Source organism: Taeniopygia guttata, chromosome 1A (genome assembly GCF_048771995.1).
Source record: "Taeniopygia guttata chromosome 1A, bTaeGut7.mat, whole genome shotgun sequence".
In the NCBI taxonomy this organism is placed as follows: Eukaryota; Metazoa; Chordata; class Aves; order Passeriformes; family Estrildidae; genus Taeniopygia; species Taeniopygia guttata.
Window position 1 is genome coordinate 68,392,722 of NC_133025.1, and position 18,455 is coordinate 68,411,176.

At 45.8% G+C, this 18,455-nt stretch overlaps 3 protein-coding genes across 9 annotated transcripts in view; 2 read left to right on the forward strand and 1 right to left on the reverse strand.

The window, feature by feature from the left end:
* BPGM (bisphosphoglycerate mutase) overlaps positions 1–325 on the reverse strand; it is a 29,338-nt gene extending 29,013 nt beyond the window's left edge. For 2 of the 4 annotated variants that reach the window (XM_030263607.4, XM_072923829.1), the window contains exon 1: positions 29–325. The gene's annotated coding sequence lies outside the window, so the exon portion shown is untranslated. The remainder of the gene's footprint in view (positions 1–28) is intronic. The other 2 variants (XM_030263604.4, XM_072923828.1) reach the window with 1 other exon arrangement.
* A 28-nt stretch (positions 326–353) lies between these two features.
* LOC100231722 (aldo-keto reductase family 1 member B1-like) overlaps positions 354–18,455 on the forward strand; it is a 31,775-nt gene continuing 13,673 nt past the window's right edge. Inside the window, exons 1-10 of one of the 2 annotated variants that reach the window (XM_030263596.4) lie at positions 354–511; positions 591–758; positions 1,074–1,190; positions 2,411–2,488; positions 2,721–2,843; positions 3,367–3,467; positions 4,116–4,197; positions 4,683–4,766; positions 4,991–5,073; positions 5,785–6,404. In XM_030263596.4, coding sequence (XP_030119456.2) covers positions 437–511; positions 591–758; positions 1,074–1,190; positions 2,411–2,488; positions 2,721–2,843; positions 3,367–3,467; positions 4,116–4,197; positions 4,683–4,766; positions 4,991–5,073; positions 5,785–5,827 — 954 coding nt within the window. In that variant the 5' untranslated portion in view covers positions 354–436 and the 3' untranslated portion in view covers positions 5,828–6,404. Of the gene's footprint in view, positions 512–590; positions 759–1,073; positions 1,191–2,410; positions 2,489–2,720; positions 2,844–3,366; positions 3,468–4,115; positions 4,198–4,682; positions 4,767–4,990; positions 5,074–5,784; positions 6,405–18,455 lie in introns of those variants that run through there. The other variant, XM_030263595.4, reaches the window with a different exon arrangement.
* LOC100218307 (aldo-keto reductase family 1 member B10) lies at positions 9,616–18,005 on the forward strand. 3 transcript variants are annotated; one of them, XM_072923826.1, is made up of 11 exons: positions 9,616–9,755; positions 11,539–11,706; positions 12,602–12,718; positions 13,981–14,058; positions 14,625–14,747; positions 15,687–15,701; positions 15,856–15,962; positions 16,049–16,130; positions 16,601–16,684; positions 17,435–17,517; positions 17,789–18,005. In XM_072923826.1, exons 1-11 carry the CDS (start codon positions 9,690–9,692, stop codon positions 17,829–17,831), a joined length of 966 nt encoding a protein of 321 aa, XP_072779927.1. In that variant the 5' UTR covers positions 9,616–9,689; the 3' UTR covers positions 17,832–18,005. The 3 variants fall into 3 exon arrangements, with proteins under 3 accessions (XP_072779927.1, XP_002192268.7, XP_072779928.1); XM_072923827.1 differs by lacking the exon at positions 9,616–9,755 and adding an exon at positions 10,588–10,833; XM_002192232.7 differs by lacking the exon at positions 15,687–15,701 and having other exon boundaries at positions 9,617–9,755.

An 18,455-nucleotide genomic window follows, 5' to 3' on the forward strand; every position in this document is an offset into this window, starting at 1 on the left:
TCATTTCCGAAACCGCTCGCAAACTCACCCCGAAGTGAAACTGTTTGTCCCGTGTTGGTGTCACCCTCAGGGAACGGAGAGGGCGTCAGAACACGCGGGGACATGGCAGAAGGAGGATAGGCACGGACACCCCGTGGCACAGGGACTGGGGATGATCCCCGCGAGAGCTGCACCGGGCCGGGACACCGCTTCGCTCAGCCCTTATCCCCTCCCGTGAGGAATTTCACCCTTCCGGCCGGGAACGCCCTCAGCGCTCCCTCCCACACCAACTCCCCGCACTGCGCCCCCATGGCCGCCCGGCGGGACCCATTGGCTGCCGCCTCAGCTGCGGATTGGTCGGCGCGGCGGGCTCGCGCCGAGCGGGGGCGTTGATTGGACAGCGCGGCGGGCTCGCGGCAGGGCGGCGGCGCTGATTGGCTGCGGGCGCGGGGCGAGCATGGCGGGCATGGCGGGGTACGCGCGGCTCGGGGCCGCCGGCAGCGTGCCCCTCATGGGGCTGGGCACATGGAAGGTGAGGCGGGCGCCGCTGCGGGACGGGGCAGCGCCTGAGAATCCCTCACCGAGACCTCTCCGCACCTTTTTCCCTTTAGTCCCCCCCAGGGAAGGTGGCAGCTGCGGTGACGGCTGCCATCGATGCCGGGTACCGCCACTTCGACTGTGCCTATGTGTACCAGAATGAGAAGGAAGTTGGGGAAGGGATCCAGCAGAAAATCAAGGAAGGAGCTGTGAAGCGGGAGGACCTCTTCGTGGTCAGTAAGGTATGGATCAGATGGTCATGGATTATGGGCACACTGCTTTTACCTGTGGTGTTTTTACAGTAGGAACATCTAACATTTAACATAGTTAAACGCAGTAGCGCTGGGGAAGCTTGTAATGTAAATGACTTAATTCTGATGCTATTCTCTTGTCTCCTGTGCTGCCGCACAGCCCAGACCTCACTGCGTGTGAAGAGCACTGAGCTGGCCTCATTCCACACCTCATTCCAAAGAACAGGGAGCATTCCTGTGCTGTGCAGGAGAGCACCACAGAGCTTTAACCCTGGAGGTCAGAGTCTGCCCTGTTTTTGTCTACAGCTGTGGTGCACCTTTCACGAGAGGTCTCTGGTGAAGGCAGCCTGCCAGAAGAGCCTTGCAGACCTGAAGCTGGGTTACCTGGATCTCTACCTTGTCCACTGGCCTTTTGGCTTCAAGGTACAGTAGCAGCAACGCCCTGAATTTGTTTCTTGTGGCTGGCTTAACAGCCCAATAATTGTTCTGGCTGACAAAGACAATTACCTGCCTGCTATCTGTGCCAGCACTGCTCTGGTGCTCAGCTTGACCCTGGCTGTGTGACTCAGGCTCTTGGTCTCTGCCCCAGAGGCAGTTGTTTGTGTACCCCTTTGATCCTGGGAATGATGGCCTGAAATCTAGAGAAACTAGAGGCAGCTCTCCCAGCTCCAAGCATAAGACAGGGCTGCTTTCCTTTTCTCTTGCAAATCCAGTGTGTGTTCATCTCCAAATCACCCCTTGTGGGAATGGAGATTGCTTTTTGCTGCTTCTCTGCAATTTTCCTTTGTGTGCTACAGAATCAGAGAGCAAAAGAATGCATTTCTGTTTTCCATTTCTCTTTTTAATCACCAAGTCCTTAATGCAGTACAGATTGAGCTGGCCTTGCTTGTAGAATCCTTAGTGTTGTTCCACTGAGACAGGAATTTAAAAGGTGAAACTTCTGTGAGAGTGTTTAGGCCGCCCAAGATCAGTGAAGGAGTTGATGTCTGAGTTTGAATATTTCTTGTCACAGCCTTTCTATCCTGCAGTCTGATCCCTCCCCCCATTCTACCTGTTGCCTTTGAGATGCTCATCTTTTTTGCATTCTTTATTTTAATTTTATATTAACAGAGCCATGAAGATAAAACTGTCTCATGGTGACAGCAGCAAACAGCTGCTAAACACAGTTCAGTCTTGGCATCTTTTCATAACTTGTACACAAAGGCTCTTCCAACTTCCCTAGTGTGGATTTGCACTGAGTGTTGTCATGGAATAGCTGCCAATGCACACAATAGATCTTTTCAGTAGATCTGGTGTTGTGTAGACCAAAGTGTTGATGTCCCCCTGGAAAAAGAGCAAAAATTCTTGCTAAGTGGGAACTAAAGAACAGCCCCTGAAGGCAGCACATGTGAGACTGAAGGCTGCAGCTCTGACTGTTTTTTTTCCCTGTGGGTGTTTGGGTGAGCCATCACTTCCAGGGGTCCAGCAGAAAAACCTATTCTATGAGGAATGGTCACTGGTAAAAATGCCTTAAATTCCTTCCACTTCTCAGCAGTGTAGACAAGAATTAGCACCCTTGCACTAGAAGTTTAAGATATTGTGGTTCTGAGCACTCAAGTGGACTTGCCAAGAGATTTTTCAAGCACTTTCTTTGTCACTGACAGGCAGGAGAGGACCTGTTCCCTGTAGATGACAAAGGCATGGCAATCTCCAGCAACACAGATATTCTGCAGACGTGGGAGGTGAGTTCATCCCGCGTGGAAGAGTCACATCTTCTGTCCTCAGCAGTGGTGTTGGCTTCAGCAGCTGCAGAATGTGCAGCCATATATGCAGAATTCATTGGCAAGAATTCACAGAAGCACATGGTAGCTTTTAAAAATGTGCTTCCCGTGAAGACAAACAGCACATGTCAGGAGGAATGTGTTCAGTCATGTCTTACCCACTGCATGCTGACTCTGCTCCTCTTTCTGCCAGGCCATGGAGGAGCTGGTGGATGCTGGCCTGGTAAAAGCCATTGGAATCTCCAACTTCAACCGTGAGCAGATTGAAAGAATCTTGAACAAGCCAGGACTGAAGTACAAACCTGCAAATAATCAGGTGAGCTGCAAAGTGGCTGCAGGGGAATACTTTTTCAGGGATTTTAAAGTTCTGATTACAGTTGAATAACTGTAATCAGTTTTTCCACCTGAAGAGGTGGAAAAAGAGAGAACAAAGTAGACACAGCATGTACTTTAAATCCCTCTCTCTGCACATTTCTTCTTACAAACAGAACCAGAATATTTATTTTCTGTCTAATCTTGGTGAAACAATAACTTTGGAGTGTTTTCCTAGGAACCATTCTCTCTGGAGGCATGAAGAATCCACATATGAGGGATCATTCTGACATAATGATTGACTCCTATAAAGCCTCTGAGAAAAAAAAAAAATCCAAAAACCACATAAAGACTCGGTATAAAAGTTGGTGCCATATAGAATTATACTCTTGCATTGTCACATAGGCCTCCTGCAGGGTGGGGTGAAGGCAACCTGTAATTAGGAAATCAGGATTCAGAAAATCCTTTGGAGCAAGGGAAAACCACAGTAGTTTTACAGCTCCCAGTCTGTGCTTCTGTGTTGGCAGATTGAGTGTCATCCATACCTTTCCCAGGAGAAGCTGATTGACTACTGCCACTCCAAAGGGATCACTGTGACAGCATACTGTCCCCTTGGACGTCCTGATGGGTAATTGCCAAGTGGGTTCATGTGATTTATGACTGAGTAATGGTGCAGGTGTGTGGGCAACGCTGGGCTCCAGGAGGGCTTTGATGAATGGAGACAAGAGATCTCTGAAGGTTGCTCTTAGAATATCAGGTTTATTAGGGATGGTGAAAGGTCTTGCTTGGAGCAAGGCCTGAGGGGATGGGGGAAGGGAGAGACAAGGGGTAGAGAGGATGCTCTAGGAGAGGGTGGAAGATCTAAGAGGGGGGAAGATCCAAGAGAGCCGGGATTCCAAGTGGGCATCTGGCCCCTCGGAGCCCCCTTATCAGGGGGCTTCAAGGTGGGCTGGAACAAGACTTGGGCCAATGGGGTCACAGACACTTGATGCTTCAGGGTAGGGTTACAGGTGTGGTATGAACCATACATTTTGTGGGTTGAGATGGAACAATCCATTTGACTTTTGGAACTATCTGTAGGTAAGGGCATTGTCCAGCCAGTAGGGGGGATTGTTTTCATCCTGGCTGTACTATTGTAAATCTTTTGCCAGGCAATTATATTTATCCATCCTTTCCTACACAGGTGTATTTTTTTTTTTTTAATTAATGGGACTACTTAGAAACTTTCTGAAGTGATTCTTTGTTGTTTCATCCTTTTCTCCCCCACTTTGTCTAGTTCTAAGCCAGAAGCACCTTCCCTGCTGGATGACCCCAAGATCAAGGAGATTGCAGCCAAGCACAACAAAACCCCAGCACAGGTGAGTTGGTGCCAGACAGTGGATACCCCTTCCTGTAACACAGCAATTTAGGAAACTATGTCTGAAGAGAGGGAACAGCCTCTGTGGTGTTACCTGTGAACAATTCTGCTTTTTTCTCTTGCTAACAAGCAGTGCAGGCTGTCCATTCTGTGGCCTGCAAGATATGCTACTACTAACTCTGGCCATCATATTCTTGACTTATCTTCAGTTGTCACTTCCCTTCTCAAGTCCTTTTGCAGAAATGAAAGTCTTGTATATAGTGCAAAACTTCTGGGTGCTAAGAAAAGGGATTGACTGGCCCAAAACCTGGATGGAAAGGAGACCTTCCATGGGGTCTTTCACCACTTCCCTCTTTGCTCTCCAGGCACTGCAGCCTGGACTGCAGGGCCAGGGATGATTTGAAATGCAGCTCTGCAGAGGTGGGGATAGCTCAGGGAAAACAGCTGTTGGAACTGGAGGAGGGATTCAGCTGTCTCTTTTTGCAGGTTCTCCTTCGCTTCCAAATCCAGAGAAATGTGATTGCGATTCCCAAATCTGTCACCCCACAGCGCATTGTGGAGAACTTCCAGGTGAGGGATGGCACTTTACATGGTGCCTCCTGTTCTTCTGTTTCTTCCCTCTGCTAGTAGAGTCTGGAAAATCCAAAGATATTTATTTTACTGTCTGTGTTCCATGAATCCATCACTTGTACCCAGCATCTTTTCTGATAAGAACTTGTCCTTTAATCTCGTAAATCTTGCTTCTGATTGGACTTCTTCAAAGAAGTTAAATCAAGCAGGTTTTCTCTTTTTAGGTGTTTGACTTTGAACTGACTAAAGAAGAGATGGCCACCCTTCTTAGCTTAAACAGAAACTGCAGGATCTGTGAAATGGTCACGTGAGTGACAGTTTGTGTCCCTCAAACTCTTACACCATGATCTTTATCCTGATCTCACCAGAACTGGTATAGCTGTTCAAAATGGGTATATTTTGAAATCTGAAATAATTTTGGGGATGAAGCATCTGTTGTTATACTTCCACTTTATTGACTGAAAGGCGAGTATAAGTCATGCTGTGTGTTCATTGTGAATCCATTCTCCAGGAAACTTCGTATGCTTGGAATTCCAAAATGAGGGTTCTAGTTGATAACTTTGGCTGTGTCCATATGGGAGAAATGAGCACCAGGCGATTTTAAACGTTGGATAATTTTTTTCTGTGGGGTAGTATAAATTGATGTCAGCTCTTACACAGCTGGTTGTGGTGGGGAATGACCATCTGTTGTGCAGTACAAAGCACAGCTGCTTTCAGATATGCACCAAGACAGGCAGTCTTGGCTGCAAGGCCACAGAAATTGCTGCTGTCTCTGTAAGCAGTGTGAATTTTAACTCTGTATCTAGAAAGTAACTTGGTCCCACCACTGTTCAGTGCCTGAATAATAGAAAAAGTCTGAAATTTGTTGGTCCTGTAGGCTATACTATCAAGTCTCTTAAGTTCATTTTGCACTTATTCAATTCAGAGCCACCTTTGAAGGCTCCTCTGTACACCCACTGTTGTTCTATATAGCAGTTATTTTAGCCTTGAGTAATCTTTCCTCTTTGATTTCCTCCAGGTGCAAAAATCACAAGGAGTACCCTTTCAATGCAGAATACTGAAGATGATTTTTTTCCTGCCCTCTCTCAGGCCCCCAGGGTTTAATGAGCTTCTACCATTGCCTCAAATTGTGCCCTATGTAGCTGACACACTGTATCCCTCTTCCCAGCAAGGGCACAGGATATGTGTTCAGTGACTTTGGGTTTTCTGTTTGGTGAAAGGAAATTGTACAGTTGTTCTGAAGAAAATGTGGGCTATGGTAATTCTTATTACATGATGTCTCTGCATGACTGAAATAGCAAAGGAGAAAACAGAAGAGGGAACTAGCAACTGATTTCTTTAACTACTGTCTTGCATCAGTACTACTTAAGGCTGCAGGGTTAAGGATGTGTAAGTGCATGAGAAAAATCCATCCTGAATAATCACATAATCACTGGCTGAAGGTAAAAGACAAAATTAACTTCTAGAGTACAGCCCAAAGCTTTCTAGAAAATAAGAATGAATGGGAGAAGTGTCCAGACCTATAGATGAATAACAACTCATACTGGGCCTTATTTCAGTAACGTTTTTACAAGCTGAGACTGGACAGAGATTGATGTTCAATTTCATTCTTGACCAAAATAAAAATTGTTTGGATTACTGCTGGTTTGGAAGTTCTATTCTAATGTGCTGAGTCACTGGGACAGGTCTCTGCTCACTGTAACCACATGAATGAGTAAAGGTTTCTGAAAACACACCATCACGGGTTTCCCCTGAGGAAAGGTGGTGGAGGGTGCAGGTGATCCTGGCTGGGCAGTGCTAGGATAGCTGGGAGGTGTTGTGGCAGTGTGGCAGTTCAGGTGTCTGTATGTCCATGTGTGCCTTGGGCTGGTGGGCACAGGGCACTTGCAGAACATCTGCTGTATTCTGATCCATAACATCCACACCAGAGCAAGCTGTGAGCTCTGACAAAGGCATGTGAAGTTTGAGCTGAGTCTTGAGCAACTGAGTGGTCAAGAGACTTCATTGAGAACAAGATGATGAACAAAAACCAGCATTTGTGAAGGTTAATAGTACTAGAGCCCAATGCTGACTTAGTGCTCATGCTGTACTACTGTTTAAGTCAGTGTGCAGTGGGTGAATACACTTAGACAAGCTCAACCTACTTGCACTGTACATCCTTGGGTTGTAGGTGTGAGTGCATGGATGAAAGGTGCTTGACAGATGACAGAAAGGCTGAGACTGAATGTCACAGCAGCATCAAGAGCATGCCATGATTAGGAGTTAAAATAACTGGGTAACTCATATCATGAACCACGGCTGACCACTCAGTGCAGACAAGAAATGTGGGAGGAGTCTTGGTACATAAGACGTGACAGTGCCAGGAGAACAATAAGTGGAAGTTCTGGAGAGCTCTGTGGTGAAAGTGTGGATTGCTCTGGTTGCTAAGCTGTGCTGACATCAATCTAGCTTTACAAGCCCTCAATAAAACAGACTATGGGGAAACATGACTACACCCATGGAGATATCCAAAATTATGAGGACAAGAGGTGTAAGAGCATGTGTTAGTGCCGAGCCACTGCCCAGAGCCTGACACAGATCAGGGCTGAGTGCTGTATTTCCCCCTGTTGAGGCCACACTGACTCACTGGAGTATTTTATGGGGGACACATAATATTACACATTGTGAGTATTTCCAGGTATCATTCTCCTTTCGCTTTATCATCCATTACTCATATGTACCAAGATTTCTACAGCACATATGTCACATTGTCTCTGCCAGCCTTTTCCTTCATTGATGCACTTGGTGAATCCAGTTTAGCACTACCACATTGGCTGGTGTTCCCTTACCCCCCTGACAGATGCAAAAATAACTTGGTCTTGGTATGTGATTAAAAATAAAGAAACTTTTGTTCTCAAATGAGGTGTGAACAAAACTTCTGCTTTTGGCTTGAGCATTTTGGTTATGAGAGACAGGACCTCGGATATATTACAGCAAATGCAAACCTTCTGCCCAAAAGCCTTTCTAAAAGACAGAGACCTCTCTGTCAAGAAACCATTGGGGAAAAACCCACAGTCTAGGATGGCAGCAGGCTGCCCACGCAAACATCTTGGCTTTAATATTGTTCTCCTAATATCACAGTCTTTCCATTGATTTCACTGAACAAAACCCCAAGAGTCCGCATGCTCAGAGCAGATTTACAGAGAAGGAATACGGGGCTGGGGGGAATAATAAAAGGCAAACACTGCATTACATAACTATTTTGTGATGTTAACTGAAACATCACATCCTGCTGAGGATGGCTGATGGTGCTGACAAAAACCAGGAGGATTACAGACAAGCTATTGTCTGCCCTCAGGTAAGCAGGGTAGAAGAAGAGCTACAAAGCAGCTGGGTATCTGCAGTGGGAAAGGCACACAGAGAAAAATGCACTATTATATTGCCAACTGATGCTCACACCGGAATAAATTCTCCAAGCAAGAGCATGCAGCAAAGTTTCAACATAACATCTATTATTCTTCAGCAGCTTTCAAGAAACATTAAGAGAAACCTCTCCCAACACTAGAAAATAACATTCTTCTTTCAAATAACTACTTTCAAAAGCCAGGGAATCTCAGAAAACGGAAAGCTGGACAAGACAAACGCAGGTCTCAACCAATGTGGTTAATCAAGCGTTCTCCCTTTATTCAAGATAAGGTGGTAGTTTATATAAGCTTCCACATAGTTTACAAAAACAAAGACACTCTGATTGGTAGGCTAACATTGTTTACCTTTTCCTTAAAACGGCCTACACCTTACACTATAAAACCTGTACTAATTCACACCCAGACAGCCCAGTGGTCCCCATCACACCTTAAGAAATTTCTATCTGCGCCACAAGCTCTGAATTTCTAACTGCGTCAGAGGCTTGAAGGCCCACAAGGCCCAAATCTGAGGCCTAGACTGGAGTAGCTCAAATCTCATAACTCATGTCCTCTTTCTCTAAAAAATGCTGCAACACTTTCTAATTTAGCCCTACAAAGGAGGTCGCTTTTCCTCTCCGGCTATCACAAACATCATCCCACCTTCGGAGGGAGCCCAGAGCCCACACTTCAGCTGCGGGGGCTGGGGTGATTTATTAAAAAATATGGATATTGATCTAGTATCGATATCCAACTGTGACGGACAAAAACTCTCTAACAGTTTAAAGTTAGAAAGTGTATGTTTATTCGACGCCGGGCAGCGTGCGGGATAGCTCCCAAATACACACCGCACCTTTCAGGTGATTACAGAGTCTTTTTATCCATACAAGTATTGAATATACAAAATACAAATGCATATTCATAATTTTGGTACATCCCATTCCCCGCTTCGTATGCTAATCACTCCAAAAGTTATTAAGCATGCGTAGTTTGTCCCTTGAAATGGGTCGGTGGTCCCTTTTATGGGGAGGGGTCCCAAAATGAGGAAGTAAATGAAGTCTTCCTCGTTCTGACCTTTCTACCTTTTCAATGCGGCTATGACAAATTAACTCTTGGTAGAACTCCCATTCCTTGTCTTCAATTGGTTTCAGAACAGAGGAGGCCCACAATTGTCTTATGTTCCTAAAAGCTATTTATCAGTTTCTATATTCTTCATTATAAACCCAGCTAACCAAACATTGTGCTGACAAGCAATTAATTATTAGTTAACTACTAACTCCTTACTTCATCAAGGCCTACTCATTTATTATTCTTATTTTAATTAACTCTAGTAAGGCTTATTTCTAACTAAAATCTTAGCTCCTCAAAATCTCTAAATGCCTTAAAGTTTACGTTTCAGGGGGAGAAGCAGCGTGACGCCCCCCCGGGCCGCGGGGCCGTGGCCGGCGCGGGCGGGCGGGACCCGGGACGGGGCGGGCACGGTGATGCCGCCGTTAAAGGGCTCGGCGGGCGGTACCACCGGGCAGCATTCCCGGCTGGAGCCATGGCCACCTGCGTGCAGCTCTGCACCGGGGCCAGGATGCCGCTGGTGGGGCTGGGCACATGGAAGGTAACGGGGACAGAGGGGCGGAGTCCGCGCCCGGTGCCATCTCCTCCGGAGGGGTCCGGAGCGCTCGGGTGTGGGAATCCAGGGCTTCCCTCTGGCTGCCCTGGCAGGTCTGGGACCCTGGCAGGGGGTCAGGAACCCCCCTGGACAGAGCCCCGAGAGACACTGTCTGTGATCTCTGTCCATGGAAAAGAGTTTTCAATCTTACAGGATGAATTACAAGCTTTGAGTGTTTGATAAGAGTAATAATTAAGTGTGACACGGGTGCAAAAGTAAAATTTTAGATTTCTAGATTAGGGGTTCAGAGGGGACAAGATGGAGGAATTGGGTGTGTCTTGTCCTTTTCCTCCTTCTTCATGCCCTCCATGTTTCACTGTGGTGTTGGCATTTTTCTGTTGGTTTAGGCTGGGGACACACTGTTCAACGTAGATGACAGATATTGGCACATTATTGTAAATATTGTACACGTAGTTTCTGGTATTTAATGTTTGTACCATCCCACTGAGGGGCAGAGCCCCACACGCTGCCCTGCAGGACAGAGCTGCGGCAGGGCAGCAGAACATGTTAGAGATAAACAGAATAAACAACCTTGAAACCAGCACAGACGAATTATGGCTTCTTCTTTGGCAACGGGGCAGAAAGACAGAGACTTTCTACAATCTCGGAATCACCAATACCCACAGATTCCGACACTCAGGGTTGGGCAGGGAGCGGCTCGGTGACACGTCCCCACCGGCATCCCGCCCGGGATGCTGCTGGGGATGCCCTGTCCCTCTGGTGCTTTCCGCAGGCACAGCCCCGGCGCTGCTTTTGAAGCCGCTTTCCCGGCCGTGCCCTCCGTCCCTGCCGTGCCCCTCCTGCCGCGGGGAGAGGTGTCCCTTCGGTGTCCCCAGCCGGGGAGAGGCGGCGGCTCCATCCCTCCCGTACCCGCCAGGGATGCGCGGATCCCACCCATCCAAGCTCCCGCGGCTCCCTGGGCCCCTCTCCCTGCCCCTTCCCGTGCCCCTGCACTGGAGCATTTCCCTGCTGCTTCCGTGCTGTGTGATCTGGGCGAGGTCCCCGGGAATCATCCAGTAACAAGGTATGGCTTTAGAAGACCATTCACGCGTTTCAAGCAAGTTCTGACAAAGAGGTTGGCACTGTTGTTATGAGGACTGCATAACCACTGATCTATACAACGCCTAGAACAAACATTGCTGGATTTGTGTGAACTAGATAAGCCAACATTTCCTTGTGCACAGCTCTTACATGCCCTTGCAGAGTATAGAAACACACAGAATTGCACTCCTCTGTCTCTGAAGGCAGCACAGGATGGGTGGGATGTGCCCCAGGACAAGCTGGGCTACAGCACAGTGTGACACTCCAAAGTGGTGTGGATGACTAAGGTGTAGACCACTGCCCTCCCCATAGAACTAAAATTCTCCCAGCTGGGCCATTTGACTGTGTCTCTTCTTAGACACAGCACTAGGAAGCGAGGAGTGTTGAGCAAGAGGCACTGCAGAGCTCTCTGGCATCAAACTTGGTTCCCCCTGGTCCATCTCAGGCAGCACTGGGGGCTCTGCTCTACCTGGCTGTTGGCTGAGCCTGCTTGGGACTGGGCTTATGGATAAATAGCTGGAAGCTGGCTTCAAACCAAGCAGCCTTCATTTTTAAGATGATGAGATCTTTAAGAACATGGCATGGAAAAACTCCACTTAAAATCCCACTGTATGTGTTTTTTTAGTTGCTAGGTATCTAAGAAAAGGCCTGTATGCTTTGATTTGGGATCTTAACTTTCTTTTTCCAGTCTCCAGCTGGGCAAGTAAAAGCTGCAGTGATGGCTGCCATCGATGCCGGGTACCGCCACTTTGACTGTGCCTGTGTGTACCAGAATGAGAGTGAGATTGGAGAAGGGATCCAGCAGAAAATCAAGGAAGGTGCTGTGAAAAGAGAGGACCTCTTCATTGTCAGCAAGGTAAGGTGACCTAGGATCCAGGGGAAAGCTTTGTGACAACATATGCATAGAGGAAAATTCAGAGTAGTTGGGAAAGACTGTGTGCTATAGTGTGGAATAATTAGGGGAATAGTTCAGGCCCATACTGGTTGAATCTTCTTTTTGTCACTGTATTTTGTAGAGCATTATTTAAGGTGTGTTCTGTGGGATTCCTTAAAATCAGAGGGTTTTGGACACATTGCAAAAGGCAGGCCTCAGAGACAGCAGGATGGTGATTAAAGCTAAGCAGTAGCTATAAGTGTTGTCAGCAGAAAAATTATACAAGAAGTAGAAAGAAAGGACAAATAGAACAATGGTCTGTGTATTAACACTTGGGTAGAATAACTCCCTAAGTTGCAGAAAAGTATATCTGGTGAGATTTTAGGAAGTTCTAAGCTTAATAATGGAGCTCTGTGCAATGTATCTTGAGGCTTACAAGAAAGTATTGTATTCAAAATAAGCAAGCATTGTTTTAACCAAAGGTATGTGTATTTATAGTGATTGGATAGAACTACTGTCAATATGCTTTTGCTTTGTGTGATTGGTCAAAAAGCGTATAAAGTAAGTTGTAACATTAAGTTCTTGGTCTGTTGCCTGGATGTGAGCTGCTGGCATCTTCCCATTGTCACAACCATGTAATGAGACTGATGCTAAAAAAAAAACCAGCTCAAGATGCATTCCGCAGCAGTCCTGTCCCGTTCGTGACTTGTACATAGCCCCCGGCCGGCGATAGCGTTCCACATTCTCCATTTTCATGGGACTGTTCAAAATAGGTGTTAAGCAGAACTGGTCCCAGAAAGTGTGCTGGCTTTTTTTCCTTCTTCAGGAAAGAGCTTTAACCCAGGAGGTCACAATCTGCCTTGTTTTTTTTCTCTAGCTGTGGTCCACTTTCCATGAGAAGCATCTGGTGAAGGGAGCCTGTCAGAAAACTCTTGCTGACCTGAAATTGGATTACCTGGATCTCTACCTCATGCACTGGCCTCTTGGTTTCAAGGTACGGTAACAGCAGAAAACCCTTGGTTTTCTCTCCTGGGAGAGCTCCTCAGCACCACTGCTGCTCCAGAAAGAGCCCGTGTGCCTGCTGTGCCAGCACTGCCCCACTGCTGCCCAACCCTCTCTGCTGTGCCCCCGATCCCTGCCCGAGAGCGCTGCCTGCACAGCATCCTCTGCCCTCCTGATAACGGAGAGGCACACCCAGCAACCAGGTCAGACATCTGGCTGCAAGATTGACTCATGCTGCTTTACTTTGGGCTAAATCATTATTTTCTGCTTTGAGGGAAGGAAGGATGTACTTTGCTGCCTGACAAATTCTTTCTTCTGCATGTTACAGAATCACAGAACAAGAGAATGTTTCTGTCTTCCATTTCTTTCTTTACTCACTGAGTCCTTAATACAGTACAGATTGAGCTGACCTTTCCTGTAGGAGCCTTAAATTTGTTCCACAGACCTTGGATTTCAAAAGGTGAGATTTTTTGACATCCATGTCAGAAGCACATTAAATACATCTCATCCTTCATGTACTTCAAGGTATCTGATGTCCAGTCTGTGTCTAGTCTCGGCTTTTTCTTTCTGCTGCAGACAGGTTAAGACCTCCTTCTTATCTGTTGCTTTTGAGTTTGTCAACTGTTTGTCACATTTGCAAAGCTGTCATGGTTAGCTTTATATGAACAAAGAGCTTGAGTAAAAGTGTCGTGGCATAATACTCTGACAGCTGCACACTGGATGTGGAGCAGTGTGGAGATGTGGAGTTCTATTTCTGAGTTTGTTCATCTGGGTGTTCTGATTTGCCACCAACTTATGCTGAGGCTCCCCTTACAGGACACCTGTGTGTTTACATAATACCTTCTTCAGTAGATGTGGCTTGGCTTAAACCTGACTTAAATGTTCCTGGGACCTTAACAGATCCTTCAAAAAAGCCTACCCCAGTTCTCTCCTAAAAGAATAGCAGAGAACTACAGGAAGCTTGCTTGTATCACAATAAACAGGTCAAGTGTTTTAGTGAGTCACCACTTTGCTTGGTCTAGGAGATACACCTGACATTCCTAGTAGGAATTATTCTGCATCATTCCTACTAGGAATGATTGCTGGTAAAATTGCCAGGAACAATGTAGAGAAATATTAATATTTTCTGTACTAGTAGAACTAGTATCAAGCCATCATGGTCTTTAGTTGTCTTGGTATTAATTTGCCAATAAAAAGAGTGTTTAAATTTTTTTTTTCTCTTTTTTCTTTTTTTTTTTTTTTTTTAACTGACAGGCAGGAGAGGAGCTGTTTCCTGCAGATGACAAAGGCATGGCTATACCCAGCAACACAGATTTTCTAGATACATGGGAGGTAAGTTCAGCCAGGATGGGAAATCATGTTTTCTGTTACTGGCAGCCTTTTCCATGCTTTCATTGCCTTCAGCAGTCACAAGGTTCTTATGTATTTATAGCACCATATACAATGTAGCCTTTTTAAAACATAAATGCTCAATCAAGTTGATAATCTTTAGTGAAGCTGCAAGCCAGACTGCTTGACTATAACAGAACTGTCCTCACCACTGTTCTTAAATTGCTCAAATACACTCTGCTGAAATAAATTAGGCTGTGATCATACCCACAGCCTGCACTACAGCCTTCTGGTGCTGGCGCAGGAACACATCATTGATTATCCTTATTTGCCATGTGAAAACATCTGAGAGTGAATTTCTGCCATCTCAAGAAAGGAGCCCTTGGTTTCGGGTGAGATGGAAGACATGGCACAAATACACCAGAGGTCACTCTCCCCCAAGAGACAATCATTGCAGCCCCAAACAGTTGTCTTTCCTTGCCCGTGAGAGGAAATGAAGCCACACAAGGAATCATTCCTTCAGGGCCTGTCTTGTACACTGGTGCTGACTGTGCTCCTCCTTCTGCCAGGCCATGGAGGAGCTGGTGGACTGTGGACTGGTAAAAGCCATCGGTGTCTCCAACTTCAACCATGAGCAGATCGAAAGAATCTTGAACAAGCCAGGACTGAAGCACAAGCCTGCAAACATCCAGGTGAGCTGCAAAGTGGGATAATAAAACTGCAGGTTTTGGGGGATTATGAAGATCCAATTACAGTTGCATGAGGAGGTGGAAAAAGCAAGAACAAAGCAGACACAGCACAATTACACCCTGTGATCATTTCTGAGTGCACATAAAGATGCTGTAGATCTGTGTTCTGATAGGGAATGTAATTGTGGTACACAAATTACAACAAGAACTTCTTCAACTACTTGTTCTGTTATTAGTAATGGCACCAATCTGTTAAGATAATTGTTTGTGCAATATGTGTTTTTTCTCATGCTGGAATCCACAATTCAGTCACCCAGGTGGAAAGGGAGGTCAGTTTTAACTGCTACACAGAAGCAGCATTTACTGACACACTAGTGACTTTGTGGTATCTACCCTGATTTATGTAAAATAAAAAAGAAAGTGGTTTTATACACATATATATATATAAAAATCACCTAGTCTTTGTCTGCATACAGCAGCCACTGCCCCTTTGTATGCAGGAGCTGCAGAAGTTTATCCCTTCAAGGGGTCTTGGACAGACTCAAACATCTCTTGCAGTTCTGAATTCAGTACTTCTTGTATATTCACTGACAGTACTGAGTTCCCTCAGTCTCCATAGCCTGCCAGCTCTTCCTCTGCATGTAGTTACCAGAAAAAGAGCATGCCAAAAGGAAAAAAAAAGCATCTTTTTCCTAACTTATAGCACATGAGAAAGGGGCACCAATTCCTAAGAAAGGGACCATTTATGTCTAGAACAGACTGGGGCGGGGGGAGAACAGACCAGATGCAGCATGGCTTTCTCATTCCTCTCCACATTATTGCTGAATATACAAGGCACTGGGGTTTTCAATATCTGCTAAGCTACTGCTTAGAAATCTGAGAAGGACCTCAGAACATGCCAAAGAACCCAGAAGTGAGCCTTCTGAAATGTTCCTTCCCCAGAGCAAAGACCCAGAGGTACAAGAAATCTCACTGTAGAACACTATGGTTGATAATCCCTTGCAAAGACTGGCCCCTGAGGACAATCAGCAGCCTTTAAGTGCATGAGGAGATAATCCCTGCAGTGAGTTACAGCTGGATTCTATCAGTCTCTCTACTCTTCTGCTGGCAGATCGAATGCAATCCATACCTTACCCAGGAGAAGCTGGTGAACTACTGCCAATCCCAAGGGATTGCTGTGACAGCATACAGCCCCCTTGGCTCTCCTGACAGAGCATGGTAAGATTGCTTTGCAATTTGTGAGGGAGCTGGCATGGATAACACTTGGAGTACTGAAACAGTAATGTTATCTCTCCATTATGTAGGGCTAAGCCAGAGGATCCTGCCCTTCTGGATGACCCCAAGATCAAGGAAATTGCAGTCAAACACAACAAATCCACAGCCCAGGTATATGGATGCCAGACTGTGGGTACCCCTTCCTGTAATACAGGGCAGCTAATGACAATGTAGAGGACAGGCTGGCTCTTTGTTCCCTGTCATCTGTGGTGAGAGGCAGCAGTGCAGGGTCTGTTTTCTGCGTGGCCTGCAATGCACACTCTCAAGCGTGCTCTGACTGTCATCGTGAAACATTTTCTTGACCCATCTTCATGCTGGAATGTGTCAGTCTTCATCTCAAGTCCTCTTGCAGAGAATGAAATCTTGATACAAGTCTGAGAGAGCAGAAAAGCTTGATTGGCCCAAAACTGAATGGGAAAGGAGGCCTTTCATGTGAGGCTCCACCACTTCCCTCTCTTCTTTTCAGGCAGGGCAACCAAGGCTGCAGGGACAGGAATAATTTGGGACAGGGATAACAGCTGTTGGAACAGGCTCTGTTTCCTCCAGAGCAAGAGGAATGATTCAGTTGTCTGTCCTTGCAGGTTCTCCTTCGCTTCCAGATCCAGAGAAATGTGATTGTGATTCCCAAATCTGTCACCCCACAGCGCATTGTGGAGAACTTCCAGGTGAGGGATCAGGAGTGAGCTGGGAGCTGCCCCTCAGGGATGGTTTGGCTTCTCCTTGCACAGCAAGGGAGATGATCCTTTATCATTCTTCCCTGCTCAGGCAAGAACACCGGGCTTTTTACACTCTTTGTTTAAACACTGTACTAAGGGCAAAACTTAAGGTTACAGTTGGAGACCAGGAATGAACCAAGTCTTTTTTTAGTATGCTGGTAATTCTAGCAGTCACTTTGCATGGTGTTTTGTATTCTGTAGACTGGAGATGAATCACCACATGGTTTTTCACTGGCACTTGAGTGCAGCAGCACACCACAAAAGGCTTTTGTAGAGCAAGCAGTGTTAAGGAAACTGTTGTGGTGTTCACAAACCATGCTACTCTATTGTTAATTCAGTGGTCCTTGACTGCAACTGGTCATTGAGATTTCAAAAAACCTAGATAGATTAAGTGAAATATGGAATTTTTGTAGATGTGCTTTGGAATAGGACAGAAAAATGCATCTCTCACAAGTGGCAGATGCAAGAGCCTGTCAAGTACCCTGCAATAGCTGGCATGTGTAATTGCAACTTTGGATGAATTTTTCTATTCTCTCTGCCAATGCACTCTTGGTGATACAGAGAGATGCCTTTTTCATGAAGCAGTCATGTCTTCTAACCAGCTACCCTCCCTTGCAGACTTGTTCTTTAATTTTGTGGATTTTGCTTACAGACTTTGATTTGTTCAAAGAGGTGATTCCCAGCTGTTTCTCTTTTCAGGTGTTTGACTTCAAATTGACTAAAGAAGAGATGGCAACTATTTTCAGCTTTAACAGAAACTGGAGAGTCTATACAATGAGCATGTAAGTGGTAGCATTCAGTATTTTTCTCCATATGATAAGAATACTATATACACAGAGGTTTTACATCTAAATACTGCCTAGAATGCCAAGAGCCTGCATGATGAAGTAATTGGGATGTTCCAAGTGTACAAAAAATACATGCTATAGAGGAAAACAAATCTGGGCTGAACCCATGCTTCAGTTACAGAGTTCAGATCCCACCTTAGTGGCTTCTTTAAGCAAAACTAGACAAGAAAATTATGACTAAAACAAAGTTTTCTATTCCCTGCAGGGGCAAAACTCACAAGGACTACCCATTCAATGCAGAATACTGAAGATGCTCATATCCTGCCCTCCTTCAGAGCTTGGTCTGATATCCTTCCTATCAATTTCTCTGAATTTTTATTGAATTTCTCTTCCTGCAGCCAGTGAAGTCACAGCATATGTATTCAGTGATCATCTTTTGTTTACTCTTTCTGAAAGAAACAGTAAAGTTGCTGTAAATAAAATGGGGGCTGTAATAATTTTTTCTCAAAATGTGGATTGAGTAATCCACATTTAGCGAGCAAGAGACTTTGAACTACACATTCACATTTTTAATTTCTCTTGCTTCAACACAACAGGCTGAGGAGGATAGCTGGCAGTTACGGGAGAAAAATCTGAGAAATGTGAACTAAAGGCCAGCAGTTTTATCACTCCAGAAGTAACCGAGAAAGGGGTTTTTCCTACTTAGGAAAAGCTTTTCCTTAGGGGAAAAAAATAAATAAACAAAAAATAAAAATTCCATAAGTAGAAAATACACAGGTGTGTGGTCAGCACTATTTTCAGCCAGGTTTCCTCCTGAGCATGTGGATTTTCCCTGGGACAGGGCACATTCCCCTTTCCCTGCGGGCAGCAGAGGGCGGCCATCCCTCAGCCACCCGCGCTGTCCCCTCCCCGCCAGTGCAGGGACGTCCTTG

Excerpts from the sequence above, each read along its gene's own strand:
- LOC100218307 (XM_072923826.1), top strand. The coding sequence starts at position 9,690 with ATGGCCACCTGCGTGCAGCTCTGCACCGGGGCCAGGATGCCGCTGGTG. Across the intron at positions 11,707-12,601 it reads ACCTCTTCATTGTCAGCAAG|CTGTGGTCCACTTTCCATGA; the intron begins GTAAGGTGACCT and ends TTTTTTCTCTAG. Across the intron at positions 15,963-16,048 it reads GGCTCTCCTGACAGAGCATG|GGCTAAGCCAGAGGATCCTG; the intron begins GTAAGATTGCTT and ends TCCATTATGTAG.